This window comes from Mizuhopecten yessoensis, unplaced genomic scaffold (genome assembly GCF_002113885.1).
Source record: "Mizuhopecten yessoensis strain PY_sf001 unplaced genomic scaffold, ASM211388v2 scaffold8561, whole genome shotgun sequence".
NCBI lineage: Eukaryota > Metazoa > Mollusca > Bivalvia > Pectinida > Pectinidae > Mizuhopecten > Mizuhopecten yessoensis.
This window is the reverse complement of record NW_018407609.1, coordinates 41883-57807: the sequence shown is the minus strand read 5'-3', so window position 1 is coordinate 57807 and position 15925 is coordinate 41883. Positions and strand designations below refer to the sequence as shown.

At 33.4% G+C, this 15925-nt stretch overlaps 1 protein-coding gene across 1 annotated transcript; it reads left to right on the top strand.

Moving 5' to 3' along the window:
* Positions 1 to 3: 3 nt before the first annotated feature.
* Positions 4 to 2441, top strand: LOC110456198 (transmembrane protein 53-like). Its single transcript, XM_021506777.1, has 2 exons — positions 4 to 291; positions 1713 to 2441. Exons 1-2 carry the CDS (start codon positions 77 to 79, stop codon positions 2425 to 2427), a joined length of 930 nt encoding a protein of 309 aa, XP_021362452.1. The 5' UTR covers positions 4 to 76; the 3' UTR covers positions 2428 to 2441.
* Positions 2442 to 15925: the final 13484 nt, after the last annotated feature.

Below are 15925 nucleotides of genomic sequence, written 5' to 3'. Positions count from 1 at the left end.
TTCTCATTGGTCAAGAATAACGTGTCTCCGCGAATCAAATTACGCGTTATCATTTCCGGTTATATACAAATCCAACATGGAGAAAAGTGAGGACGATTTAGAACTTGACTACCACATAACATTTCCTACCCCGACTTCAGGAGATGTTTTCGATGATGACGATGCGGACTTGTTGCACGATTTCGTTAATGTGACCGGGGAGAACGTTGAACCTGTTGTCATTCTTATCGGCTGGGCAGGTTGCAAGGACCAGTATCTTGCAAAGTACAGCAAAATATACGAGCAAAATAGGTGTGTACTTTGTCTTCCGCTGACCTTGCCCGTTAGACTTTAAGTATGCATCTTAAGTATGTTCGTGTGCAGCGCTGTTGCACAAAGTAGTCATGCAAGTTAATGCTGTAAGGCTACCAGTATGTCACAGAAGGCAGATGCTAACAAGGAACAAAGAAATGAAAACATTTATGGTGTAAAATAATGTATAACTTATATACATCATTACATGTAGAGTGCTCTACAATACTATACACCGCACCCCTACACACATGATGTCATCGATTCATATAGTTGTAAAATATTTATAATAATAATATTTAATCAGATAAAATAGGCATATTACAATACATAAATATCACAGAGTACATTACATTAAACTTGTACCTTAAAATAACAACATGAACATTGTGATCAAAAGATTAGAATTTTTACCTAGGATAACCCAAAAAGCTGAAAGCTTATTTCCATTGGGGTCCTTTAAAAGAAACTAAAATGCAATTTTAAAATCGAATATTGGTGTCTAATATACATTATTTGATACATTAATTTGTGGACATTATTCATAAAATAAACTGCTATTCCATTAAAACATGATGGTCAGTTTAAAAGTACACATAATGCTTTTCTTTTATTTGAATGTGAAACATACAGTAAAATATTCAATAATCTAAAACATAGAATCATATATGTCCATCATATGTGTCATAGCTTGTCAAATAATATGGAACAATGATGAAGCATCATGTTATGTAAATCAATTAATATTTCAAAACAGTAGTAGGCCTAGTGATATAGCCTACAGGCTCTACATGCACAGTGATTATGGGACTCGGATGTTTGTCATTTTGAGTCCATGACTTATGCTTTCCTTGTGATATTCGCCTACTTTCTGAGAACCCATTGTATCTCTTATTAATGGGAAATTAAAAATAGAAAAAAAAGTTAAGGATTTGCCTGAAGAAATTCTTGCATATAAGTGAAATGTTGTGATAGTAGTTGAAAATTCTTGTTCATCTATGATACTCCTCCTTTTATAGGAAAATAACTGTAGATGAATTGGAATTATGATATATTTTTGTGTGGATTGCCCATTTTCATTAGTCAAGACTTTTTTTATGTGGGATTTACACAATACATACAATGGAAAAATATGTGTATCTATAATATTCTTATATAATATGAATTCTAATGGAAGGTATAAATTTATGTAAGCTATTGCCCAGTTTTCCAACAAAAAACAAAAATCTTTATCTAATATGAACTTTATTTATGTCATTTGTGTGTGCAGTACTTGCAGGTTACAGTAAGAAAATCAGAATAATGCATCTTTTAGAAATAAATACTGATGCTTAAAAGTGTAGATCTTGATATTTTAAGATAACTATTCAGTAAGCAAATTTTAAAATTAAAGTTATGTGTATTTTTTATTTTCTATTCAGGTGTATAACTATCCGTTACATTCCACCTCAAGAAATCACCTTCTTCAAGCCTCATCTCCTCCACGGAATAGGGATTAGAGTACTGGATTTGATCAGTGACTTTAACTTGGAGGAGAGTCCTGTCTTCTTTCATATCTTCAGCAACAATGGCGCTTTTGTCTACTCAGAAATCTCCAGAATTTTACACTCCGTAGAGGGCAGGAAATACTCAAAGTTGAAAGTGAAGGGATCTATTGTCGACAGTGCACCAGGAAAACGCAGAATTTTCAGAGCCGCCCAAGCCTTTGCAATCTCTACTGGCAATTCAGGTTTCATGAAAATTGCCTACTTTGTAGGCATGGTGACATATTTATTCTTCTTGAGGATCTATCTGTTTTTGTCAAGACTATTCAATAGATCCAGTGGCATCACCATTAGCCCCTATTCCGTATTTGAGTTTATAAAGGAGGACAAGGCGCGATGGCCTCAGTTGTACTTGTACTCCCGTGCTGACAAGATCATTCCACACACAGATGTTGAGGAGATAGTCACATACAGAAGGGACAAGCTCAAGCTACACATCCAGTCTGAGTGCTGGGAGACACCAAAGCATGTATCAATCCTCAGGGAGAACCCAGAGACGTATGCTAACAAATGCTGGATGTTCATTGGTGACTGTCTCAGAGAGGATGGAGAAGAAGCAACAGGGGGTCAGACTCTGTATACTCGCATATAAAAACTCCTGGAGTAATGACATTCATACTTGCTTATGAAAAGCTTGCCATATTAGTTGTATGCTTGCATGCATATACACATTTTAGGGTCATGACTTTCATATTTGCACATACACATCTGCAGTAGGATTTGTATACTTGCATATACATACGTATCCTGGAATTATCTGCATACTTCCAATTAACATCCTTGGGTCAGGATTTGTGCATCTGTGTACAGTATATAGAACATTCTGGGTTCAGGATTTTCATACAAATATTATACCTGTACACAGTAATACCGTACACCTGACCTGTACACAGAAATACCGTACACCTGACCTGTACGGTATTACTGTGTACAGGGCAGGGGTACGGTATTACTGTGTACAGGTAAGGTGTACGGTATTACTGTATACAGGTCAGGTGTACGGTATTACTATGTACAGGTCAGGTGTCCGGTATTACTGTGTACAGGTCAGGGGTACGGAATTTCTGGGTACAGGTCAGGTGTACGGTATTTCTGTGTACAGGTCAGGTGTACCGGATTACTGTGTACAGGTCAGGTGTACCGGATTACTGTGTACAGGTCAGGTGTACTGTATTACTGTGTACAGGTCAGGTGTCCCGTATTACTGTGTACAGGTCAGGTGTCCGGTATTACTGTGTACAGGTCAGGTGTCCGGTATTACTGTGTACAGGTCAGGGGTACGGAATTTCTGGGTACAGGTCAGGTGTACGGTATTACCGTACACCTGACCTGTACACAGTAATACCGTACACCTGACCTGTACATAAAACATGACGTAGTATTATTCATTTGCTGATCAGCGTTGACTCCTTATTTAACTCCGAAAGTTTTACTACTCAAACAAGCGAAGAAATAAGTCAGACATTTATGCATACATGACGATGTATGAACTTAAATTTTACATAGTGTTATGGAGAAATAGGTTTGTTGTTGAACAAGTCAGCAGTCCTTATGTTTTGTTATTATTAATTAATTATTTGCCATGATGAACACCTTGATCATTTATTAGTTTATTTATATTCAATTCTCATTTATATTGTAGCTTCATTGCATTACATACAAATTCTTTTTATTATGATGTACCTTTAAGATGCATTGTATCCTGGTACTGCTACAACTGTGATACAGTTCTGATGAATTGAACTACCCACACTATTACCTTTCCTCCTCTCCAGAGGTTAGTACTAGGACCAGGCACAGTAAGGATCCTTTTTGTCCTCTGTCCAACAGTCAATAGTCTTTTGAACATAAATCTGCCCATCAATTATTACCAATCAATATTAAGCTCCATTTTTTCCAATTTGTCGATATTGCCAATTAGCAAACAAAAAAATCCATTAATGTTCCCTTTAAAATATCTTCCATTTTTTTGGTTATAAAAAATCAAACTTAGTATAGTAATTATGATAAAACATTTTGACATCAGAATTTTAATATTCTCTATTTTCTTCCTTTGGACTAAGAAACCATTTCCCAAAATAAGTTAATGTCCAGTAAAACAAACCATAGCATTAAAACTGTGATAGATTTAGTCAGTACAAACTTTTTTGTCATTTATTCGGCAGGCATTTTCCTGAGTGAACCCTATTCCCATAAATGATTACTTCACTGGTCATGTTTTCCAACCAAAACCTGTACGTTAACTGGTACCTTAGTTTACGGTAAGCAGTTTTCTGTAATAATTTAATTGAATTCAAGCAAAAAGGAAGATGTGTTTGAATTTTGCTTGTTACAAAAATCAGAATTGAGGGTCAAAACACGAAGACTCCTGAAATTGTGAGATTTGGAAGGTACAATGTATATACCTACATGAAGAAAATTCTAGATGTGAAATAGTCAGAGAATTGAAACTTGGCCCTTTTTGTTATATGATTGTATAGGTAAAGTGAATGAGATTAGTGAATTAATTAGTCATTGATTGTTCCATTAGTCAATATATATACAGTTTGCATATTTTATTCTGATAACAACTCCTTCACTACGCCCCCTCTGACTTGAGCAAGTCTATCTGCCTTCACTGGATTCCACTTGAACCTTTGCCTTTTCATTAATAATCATGAAATATGACCTTTCTCCGTATATGATATGTAATGTTATTTGTTTAATATTATGTGATTGAGCTAAACTCGTGACATCATGATCATCTGTTCCATTTGTACAACAAACCACATGTAAAACATTCCCATACATACAGTGTATTCAAATGAAAACGATGTCGACTACTCTCGTTATAGTCAGGAGAAGGTTGTATTCACACCTGGGCTTGGTGGCAGCCATAAAAAATAGTCAAAACAGCTTTTAATTATGTCCTATAAAAAGTGGGATAAATTTGTAGCTAATAAAATCTCTTTTTTGTACATGTACCTAGCTAATACATTATAAGTAGTTAATTCACAGTAATACATTTTTCTGTCACCTTTTTCTTATTATATGTGATTTTCAATTGAAAATGTACTGGTACATAAGAGGAATTCACTGCTATATACATACTTACAGACTTGCTCATGTCCAAGATTTTTTGTATAGGGGAAAGGACCAGTAATTCAAGCACCTGTGTAATGCAGTATTGGTTAGAATGTATGTTTTTATCCGTTGCCATTATTTTAATATTTTAATATTGCTGTAATCATTCATTTGTCTCTGGAAAAACCCCTAAATAATGGTACCTGTAATGCTGAGCTGTGATAATCTCGTCATTTGTAAGAAGTGTCTTGATTAACATATTTTAAAATCTACATTCTGAATTGAAATTAACTGTATGTATCAAATTGTTTCCAGTGTAAATCAGCTAGATATTGAGATCTGATTACAAAAACTATTTATATAAAAAATGTGTCTTTAATTCTTATATTTCTCAAAATTTAATATCATTTAAAATTATTTATCAAAGCTATAGTCTTGCTGGAGAAGTCAGTTTCCACTGCAAGGTTACAATCTTTGGCGGTGAGGATCCTTAACATGAACATGAAGACTGGTCGTGTTATTTTGATTTTATTTAAACCATTGTTGCGTATAATATCATACAGCATTTCAAACAGTCAGGCAAACTTTATTCAGGTTCTAAAGGAGAGGGGTGATTACATTTCACAGATATATTAACTGGACAGGGAAACTTTCAAATTTTCAGTAAATGACTTGGGAAAATCTTGGAAATACTTTCTTTATAAAATGACAGGCATCCATGTATTTGGTATAAAAAAGTATATATTAGAATCAGAGAATTTAGGATTTAGTCGCGGGAACATGAAAAGTTCTGTTTATGTTGCAACTATGTAGTTGTATATGAAAGGTCTTTGTTTTATGTTTAATTTATAGTTGGTTGTATGAATCTCTTTGTGTCATAAAACATATTTCATCAAGCAATAATAGTTCAAGGTACTTTAGCAAACAATGTTACTTAGTCTTTTATTTGTAGATTTTTGCAGTTCAGTAGGAGTTTTTATTGTATAACACCAGACTATTAATTCTTAATGTTTCAATCCCCAACAGAGTTGGTTTGTCCAAACCTAGAGAGACGACTGGACGATATGAAATAGCATGCATCATTCTTCAGATAATTTTAATATTTTTGCAACAATCATAAACACGCACAATCACTGCTGTATATACGTTACTGCTGGTTTGGCTCGTTCTGTTAGTTATTTTATTCAAATTAGAATCCAGTTCTTGTTGCGTTCTTCATAATATTGGCATTCACCAGGAAGATACAGTAGTTGTAACCTTTTAATGAATTTTAGAATGTTTTATTATAGATGAGCAGATATTCATTGTTTTAACTTACAAGTTGTAAATGAAGTGATGGTGTGTATTTTAATAAATGTTGTATATACAGTTATGGGGCACACATCACTAGAGAGTATATTTTATCTGTATTTATTCTGTCGTAGTCTGAAGTGTGATATTATTTTTGTAATCTTTTCTAGTCTTAGGAGTCACAGTAGTCATTATTTATGTATACATCAACGTTAAGAAAGTATTAAAGTATCCCTGCCTCTAAATAAAGCATTATCTTGTGAATATATAATCTTGACCTGACTATATAGCTGTGGGTAGAAGCTACTTACTATGAGTCGCATTGAAATAGTGTTTGAGGATTGTCTCCCCTTATACGATGGTGTCGGTCTCATTTATTGCCAGTTTGACCAGAGATATGATTTCTAAGTTAGATTGACCTTAATTTATAACATTTAAGCCATCATTCTCACTAAAATATAAGCATTATCACTCCTACAGTACTGTTGAAACAGGATAATTTGAAATGACATCGTAATCATACCTATTTTTGCCCCAGCTAGTTGACCTACAGCTGTACACACAAACCATCATTTTTCGAGGACGAGTATCTGCGAAATCAATGAAATGAAATCACCAACAACCACAACAAAATTATTTCACAGTATCTCTAACATTGCTGTACACTTTTGTTTTATTGCATTTAAAGTTTGATTACCATATCTTGTGCTACATTCTACAGATTTTTTACCAAGCGACCAAAGGTCCTAGAATTATATTAAAGTCACATTTGATTTATATTGACTGGCAATGTTTCAAAAATGAAATAACATTCAAAAACTTATATTTACAAAATATATATTTCATGTATTCGTTTATGTAAAATATTTGATGAAAGATACTTTCATGTTTTTTAGGAAACTCAAAACTCATACTTGAAAAGATCAAGAATCGATTTATTTATCACAGAATCATCCATGTTTTGAAATATACTTGTTTAATTTTACATCATTTGTATTAAAGGCTTACTTTATTTTCTTAATGTTTCATTTATTTAATTTCCTCAGCTCAGTTGAGCAGTATTTGTCATTTATGATTGTATATGTGTATGTCATACAATATATTGTGCATGTACATGTTTGTGTGTGTGTGTGTGGGGGGGGTAATTGTATGCAGTATGTTGTTCAACATTTCCTTTGATAAATTCATTGCATTTAATCAGTTATTTAGATATACAGTTCAATAACATTTTCTTGCTTCTTATTTAATGAAATCACTTATGTTTCCTGATATACAATTTGTTTGTATGATTCTGCTAAACTGTTCTTAAGATATATTTGTTTTAACAACTAGCCGCCTCAGTTGTTTATGAACAATACATTTAAGTATTCCTATCCAGCTATAGCCAATACATTTGAGCATACATAATCACCTCTCCTTAACTTGTTTATGATATGATAGTAGTGTGACTGTACAGAGTACTACTACTGTTGGCCATGTACAATATGTTGGTAAGAGTGACAGAAGGGTTTTCTTTTATGAACTGATTTAACCAAGCTATAGTCATTCTATGAAAAGGAATTATAGAGATTTGTGAGTATTTGGCAGTGGTAGGGAGTCGTTAAAAAAATATTTGTGTATGTATTTGTTTTTTTATGCAGATGGTCATTAGCAATCCCTATATATGTACATGTATGTGTGAGAGGAAACTTTTATGTTAAGTCGTCTATAAACTAACCATACTTTTAGCACTGGGCTAATATTTTGCTGTTTAACTCTTTTAAGTCTGTCTCTGTTTACACATCTCTATGTCCTTGTTTACTGACACTTATGTTTTAATTTTAATTTTACATTTGTATTGTCAAATCATTTAGCCTCTGATTGAAAGTTTATAATGATAATAAAGCTTATTTTGATTTTATACTCATTCATTGTGTTGTTGATGCTACTACATGGATTTTAACCTGAAACTAAAAATAAATCAAATAAAAGAAAGACGTATGGCAACATAATTTGAAACATCAATAATCAGTTATAATACTTATCATTTATGGACTTTTGTTGTGGTGAATATATGGTTTTATGGACCTGAGTAAGTGATATTGACCAAAACAAAGTCGAGGTAAGTTTCACGTTTTCACGTTCATATATAATCACATATTCTCAGAAAGAAAAGTCTTTGATTTTGATCAAAGATGCTAAATGATGTTTGATTCATTAAACAAGTTAATATTAATGGATAAAGTGAAGCAAAAAATGTATATGGAAATTACTGTAAAAATATTTGTAGATTTAAATATATATATCGCCGATATTAAAGTAACAGAAGGCTTGCTTTAATAAAAACGTTATTGCCTAAATATTTTGTGTGTCTCGATCTTCACTGCAATCTGCTTGTTTCAGCTTATAAATTTCTTTTTTCTGTTCCTGCTTAGTCCCCTTTTTTGCGGTTTGTCAAGTTTCAAGTTTTATTCAAACTTTGGGCCATTGGCCCATCAGTATACAAAACATTTTTTAAACAAATCATGGACAATGTACAGAGGATGAAAACAATCATATTCCATTATAATACCCTTAATTTGTTTGCCTCATATATGAATTTTCCTAGTATACACAATTCTTTAATATTATGGACACTCAATAACTGGACGACTTTAAACACAGATGGTTTTTTCCAATAATAGCTTTTGATAAAACGAGATCTGAGATTTTGGAATTTAGAACAGACCAATAAAAAATGAAATTCGTCCTCTAATTCAGAGGGGGAGTTACACTGTTTACAATATCTACGTTCTCTAGGTATATTATTATACCTTCCAACTTCTATAGCTAAAGAATGGGTAGATGTACGTATTCGAGTTAAACAAATGCGATATTTCTTTGGTATATATTTTGTGAGGTAAAATTGTAATGTTTCTCCAAAATCTATTATATGTTTATACAATAAACATTTTGGAGAGTTTTCCACTGTGGCCCTTAGGGATTGTATGCCTTGATCAAAAATTCTTTGTTTTATCAATGGTAATAACAGATTTTGCTGAGAGATGCATGGATTAAACCAAACATCACTAAGACCTAGATTGTTTAATTCATCTCTTACTGCTATAGCCCAGTTGAAATCATTTCTACTACAACATTGTAATAAAAACCTATAGGAAGTTGATATAATACAATTTTCAGATTTTAATAATTTAAACCAATATTTTATCATTCTAATTTTTCTCATACAAACTAGAGGTAACCGTCCCAATTCAAGATATACCATGTTGTTATTGGCCGATTTCTTCACTTTTAGTAGTTTCTTACAAAAATGTAAATGTACATGTTCTATCTCTGGAGCTTTGTGCATACACCAAATTTCACTTGCATAGAAAAGGATACTGCTTACATATGTATCGAAAAGATGGAGCATAGTTTTTACATTTAAGTTTAATGATGAACACTTTGCAAATAATGCAAACATAGCTTTTCGTCCTTGGCTAGCTAATTGTTTTTGTATAGATGTGAATTTATTGTTGTAATTTAAAATAACACCTAGGTAAGGAAATTGATCCACACATTCAACCTTACTTCCTTTGTAATACCATTTTTCCTCATTATGCAATCTTCCACCTTTTCTAAAAACTACAATTTTTGTCTTTTCAGCATTTACAGTTAAATTCCATTCAGTACAATATTTTTCTAAATTATCAAGCATATCTTGGAGACCTTCTACAGTCTCGGAGAATAATACCAGATCATCAGCATATAGCATCAGATATAAACTGAGTTCCTCAAACTCATAACTACCCTTGCAATTTTGTATAAAATATGATTCAAAATCATTTATATACATAGAAAAAAATATCGGTGACAGAATTTCACCCTGTAATAATCCAACCCTGTTAAGAAAAAAATCTGACAACTTTCCATCTAATTTAACACAAGATTTAACATGAGAGTACATAGACCTTACAACTTGTAATAGCTTTCCTCTTATACCAAGTTTTGATAGCTTATTCCATAAATTTATTCTATTTACCATATCAAATGCTTTACGAAAATCGACAAAGCAACAATACAATCTTTTCTTATTAATAAATGATTTGGATATAATAGAATGTAAACAAAATATAGCATCTACTGTACTAAGACCAGGTCTAAACCCAAATTGAGCATCAGTTATTACATCATATGTTTCTGACCATTTTAAAAGTCTATTGTTTAAAACAGAAGTGAATAATTTTCCTAAACAACTTACTATACTTATACCTCTAAAATTGTTAGGGTCAGTTAGGTCACCCTTTTTATGTACCGGTGTAATTACAGCAACTGCCCAATCAGCAGGATAGAGACCAGAGTCCAATATATTGTTAAAAAGTTTACACAAAATAGGTAATAAAATATCCCTCCCTACCAATAAACTTTCATTTAAGATGCAATCTATACCATGGGATTTTCCCTTCTTTAAATTACTGATTGCTTTGCAAATTTCATCAATAGTAATTACTTGGTCCAATTCTTCATATAGTGGTACTTCATCTGAATGATTGTGAGATTGATCAGGTTCTTGATCAGAGTTATCGTTCCTGGCCAAATTTTTGAAGTGCTCAAATAAAACTTTCAATTCAATATCTGGTTTCTTGGACTTGGTTGCAGTGAAATTTCTGTAAAATTCCTTAGGATTGTTAAATCTCATGTATTCAAGCATGTCGCCTTCACACTTTAAGTACATTCTTTTTTTCATAGATTCTTTTAATTTATAGTTCCTTTTCTTCTCCACAAGCAGAGCATGATTAAATACATTTTTTTCCTTATTGAAGTTATACAGAGCTGATTTGTACAAGTTGTACAAAGTTTTCAATTCCATATCAAACCATGGTTTATCAGTATTAAAATTGATTAACCCATCTCGGCATGTATAATTATGGTTATCTTGATTGGCATCACAATATTTAGTTAATTTTACAAGGAAAGGTTCCATAGATTTCATCAGTATTTCAGTAAAACTACTCACACTAGTGTTAATATCAGACTGACTAACAGCATCAGGGATGGTTACAGCAACACATAGGTTCTCCTGATTGTCAGACAACAAATTTAAAAAACAATCCTTAAAATCATCATTCCATTTGTATAATGGTTTACGCTCACCACTTTCAGTAACCTCATGTGTAACAGTGTGATAAATCTGACATTTTAATTGAATATGCAAAGGAGCATGGTCAGAAAATACATTAAAATTTGAAATTATAAATTGTTCCAGAATATTAAATAATGAATCTGTAATTATACAGTAATCTATAGTACTCATGCCGTTGTGTCCATAGTATGTAAAATCATTAGAATATCCTTGTTGGTCTCTTCCGTTACATATACACATATTACATGATTTACATAGCTGTATCAGGCGATTACCAAAAGTGTTAATTACTACATCTGGGTTATGCCTGATTTTTAAACCGTCATCAGGTTCATAATTTATTATATTGGAGAGGCAATTTTTAATACTGGAATGAATTACATCATTCTGGATATAATCAGGTAGGATACCTGTACGACTATTAAAATCTCCAACCATCATAATGTCCCCGAGGGAACTATAATTTACAATACCATTTTCAAGTTCAAAGAAAAGGTCACAGTTGTACATGTTATAATATACAGAACTAGAAGGTGGCATGTAAACACATGCTATATATAAATCATTTTGGTTATCAATAAGGGTTTTCGATACCTTTAACCATATGATTGAATCATATATTGATTCAATTACAGATACATAATTTACAAACACGTTTTTAACAAGAATAACCATCCCACCACCTTGAGATCCTACAACTAGTAATCTAGGGTAAATATAACACGAAAACCCCTCAATTGATAAAGAATAATCATTGGGTATCCAACATTCAGATAGAAAAATCAAGTCATATGTCTTGATATAATTTAAAAAACTTATTGTCTTTAACTTATTGTCAAGTCCACCGTTTATGTTCCATGATAGAACTTTGAGATTCTGGGGCGTGTCCCCACACTCCACATTGTCCTATGAAACAGGATGATGTCCACGACCGACATTTCCTCGTCCACTTCCTCGTCCACGACTAGCTTTGCCTTGACCACGACTAGCTGTTCCTTGGCTGGCTCTGTTACCATGATTACTTGGCTTAGGGATGGCTCCACCAGTGTCCTTGGTAGTGGTCGCTATTACTGTAGGCTCGGTGTACAAAATACCATCAATGTACAACTTTTCACGCACAAAGTATGCCTTCTTTCCCTCGTCCCGAGCACTCTTACATGCTGGCCAAAGCCTCCTCCTAGTCTCACGAACTTCCCAGGGGAATTGTTCTGTTATGCGAAATTTAGATCCTTTCAACTTTTTGGGTGCTAATTGTTTAATTTTTTCTTTTTGGTCACGCCTTTTAAACCTTGCGACTATAGGCCTGGCCTTACCTTCCGCTTTATGTCCGACCCGATGAGCACGCTCTACATAGGTCTCCTCGCGTACCTCCAGTTTTTCTTGTACAACACGTATAACCTTGTTTACACAGTCTTCTGTAGGTACTCGTATGTCATCTTCGACTTTAAAGTCTTCACCATCCGACTCATCAATACCAAAAAAGAGGAGATTTGTCATCAAGATATGTTTCGAGAGTCTCCTATCACTTTTTAGGTCACCTGAGCTTTGCTCAAGTGACCTATTCCGATTACTTTCAGTCCGTCGTCGTGCGTAAACTTTGTACATTTTCAACTTCTCAAGAACCAGTGGATGGATTTGTTTCAAACTTTGTCAGAACCATCCTTAGTAGATGAGGCTACACAATTGTTAAATTTAGATTCCTACCCCAACCCCTGGGGCCAGGGGCTGACACTTTTCTGTAGGAAAATATTCTTACTTGGTGAGAATTATCCTTGGAGGAAGATGGTTTTAAATTGTAAAATTGGGATTCCTAATCAACCCTAGCTGCCAGGGTGGGGCCCCAAAGGGAAAATTAACCAATATTTCAAAATACCTTCTCCAGACTCAGAGGTACTACAGTCATTTTCTCTGCATGGATGGAAAAATCATCAGGGGCTTTATTTAAATTGTAAATTCAGGTTCAGGACCCCTGGGCCCTCCCTGTGGGAGGGGGTAAAGTTTACTATAGCTTATATAAGGAAATAACACTTTTGTGTATATTTTTACAATTTTCTGTAGGAAATTATTCTTACTTGGTGAGAATTATCCTTGGAAGAAGATGGTTTTAAAATGTAAAATTGGGATTCCGACCTCAACCCCAAGGGCCAGGGTGGGGATCAAAGGGAAAATTTACTAATATTTCAAAGAAAAATCTTCTACTCCAGACTCGGAGGTACAATCATCAGGAGCTTTATTGAAATTGTCAATTTCAGGACCCCTGAGCCATCCGTTCCCCCTTTGGGAGGGGGTAAAGTTTACTATAGTTTACATAGCGAAATGACACTTTTGGGTATATTTTATCCATTTTCAGCAGAAAAATATTCAAACTTGGTCAGAATTATCTTTGGTGGATGAGGGTATTACATTGTAAAATTGGAATTCCTGCCCCCTCCCCAGGGGCTAGGGCGGGGCCCTAACGGGAACATTTACCAATATTTTAAAATTCTTATCCTTTGATGACATGACAAGTATTGTATTTCACTTAGTTTACATACTGATTTTCACATCACATCTAAACAATAAAATAAAGCTACCAGTACCTATGATATAACTCAGGTGACCGCTGAGGCCATTGGGCCTCTTGTTGACTTTTTTCCCATTGCATTGTCCAAGTCTCCAGAAACAGCAAGAGCGGCTGCATGTCAACAAATATTTCACATTCCGAGTTATTTTAAAGAAAATTTCTCAGATAAACATTATGGGAAGGGTGCTAGCAATACACATTGCCAGATATGTTCACAATTGTTTTTTCAATGTTTTATTTTTTCAATTTATGAACAGAAGGCTAATTCAGATTACGACTCAACAATCTGAAATAAACTAATTGGTGAATGTGATAAAAAATAAGGTTAGTTAACTCCAGGAAAGATGTTGGAGTTGTGTTTTGCGACATAAACAAGTTATTTGACCACCTATAGAAGGATAATAAAACGAATGGGACAGAAACATGATAAATAACTAATCGTTATCCTTAACGAACACAATCCGGTGTATGTTAACGCCGCTGGGACATTTTAGTTAATTGGAATGAAAACAACTAGACAATATGAATAAAAAGGCAGGAAAAAGTATGAGGTGTATCAAAACTATTGACCTTAGAAAAATATCTAATTGAAAAAATATTTTATGGTCCTGATAGTTTTCTTATCTTGTAGTTTCCACTATTTCTCAAAATTCTACCAATAGCTAGCTTTTCTTCAAATAATATTCCTGAAGCGATTCGTAGCCATACCTCTTTGCCAATCCGAAAAGCACATATTTATCAAACTCGCGGTGACATATCCCTGAATATCAAGACTAGGTTATGCAGATTTTATAGAAGACATTCTTTATTCCAACAAAATTTCTCCACTGCCTTGCCACATTAAGTAAATAAATTATCAATTCGTTGCTATACCTTAACCTTAAAATTAAACTTGTTTTATTTACCCAAAATCTCGTACTATTATGTGGAAGACCTATAATTAATTTACTTTTCTTCAATCGGGATCAGCTTTATTTTTCTTCTTTTCTTCAATAATAAACTAACACTCTCACAAGTGATTGCATTTTCAATTAAGGTTTGTTAAACATGATAATAAGGACTTTATCTGTTTGTTTGGTAATGTACAATTCCCTGCAATATAATGTTGGTACTGATTGGGACTAAATGCCACCACAGCCGGAAAGCCGCATCTATAACGTATAACGAATAACATTTACAAATGTTTATGAGAAACTGTTTTGAATACAATACTGTTCTGTCTTAGAGTAAGTGAGCACATATTTAAAAGATTTAAAAGAACTTGTTATACCAAGGACAAAATAATGATATATTATGTCAAATGTTCCGAACCATATGTAGAATTACATCAAACGGAATAAGCGCATATCAAACCGTTTGTTGTGTTACAAATTTACAACTTTTGACTTTTTTTTCAATTCATTTAGGTGTTCCATGCAAAACTGTGCTGGAAGGAATTGAAGTCAGTTTCACAGACACAACTTTAAAAAAATGGAATACAACCCATCCCCTAATCATCATCTTTCTTCAAAACTCTATGGAAAATGATGATTATGTCATTTATCATTTCACGAAATTTTCAAAAACAATTAAAAAAAAACTACTGTTTGTGGCTTAATGAATATGTCTTCAGCAATAATGTATGTTGATATAAATATAACCAAAAACATGATTTTATTGTAGAATGTGTCAACTTCACGCACTTCACCTGCTGGAATATGATCCTGAGACAGATTGCCACAATTGCACTCCTCATACCTATGACGTCTGTCGTAGAATTTTTAAGAAAACATATTTTGATGTAAACAACGGATGCTCATGGGTCTATTTTTTCATAAAATTATGTATAAAAGGACAACGAATCATCAGAATGATTCTGACAAGTCTGAATACTGCCTGGTGTATTAAATCAAAGGTATGTTTAAACTGATTAAATAAAATCTTACCAGACAGGACTAAATGATGTAGGTGTATTGTACACTAGAAAGCTTAGTCTTATGTATTTACTTGTTGACACATATTGTTAGGGTTTTATTCCCAGATTGAGCATAGCAATTCATATGGGAAAATCATTACCAAGTGGTACATCATGAC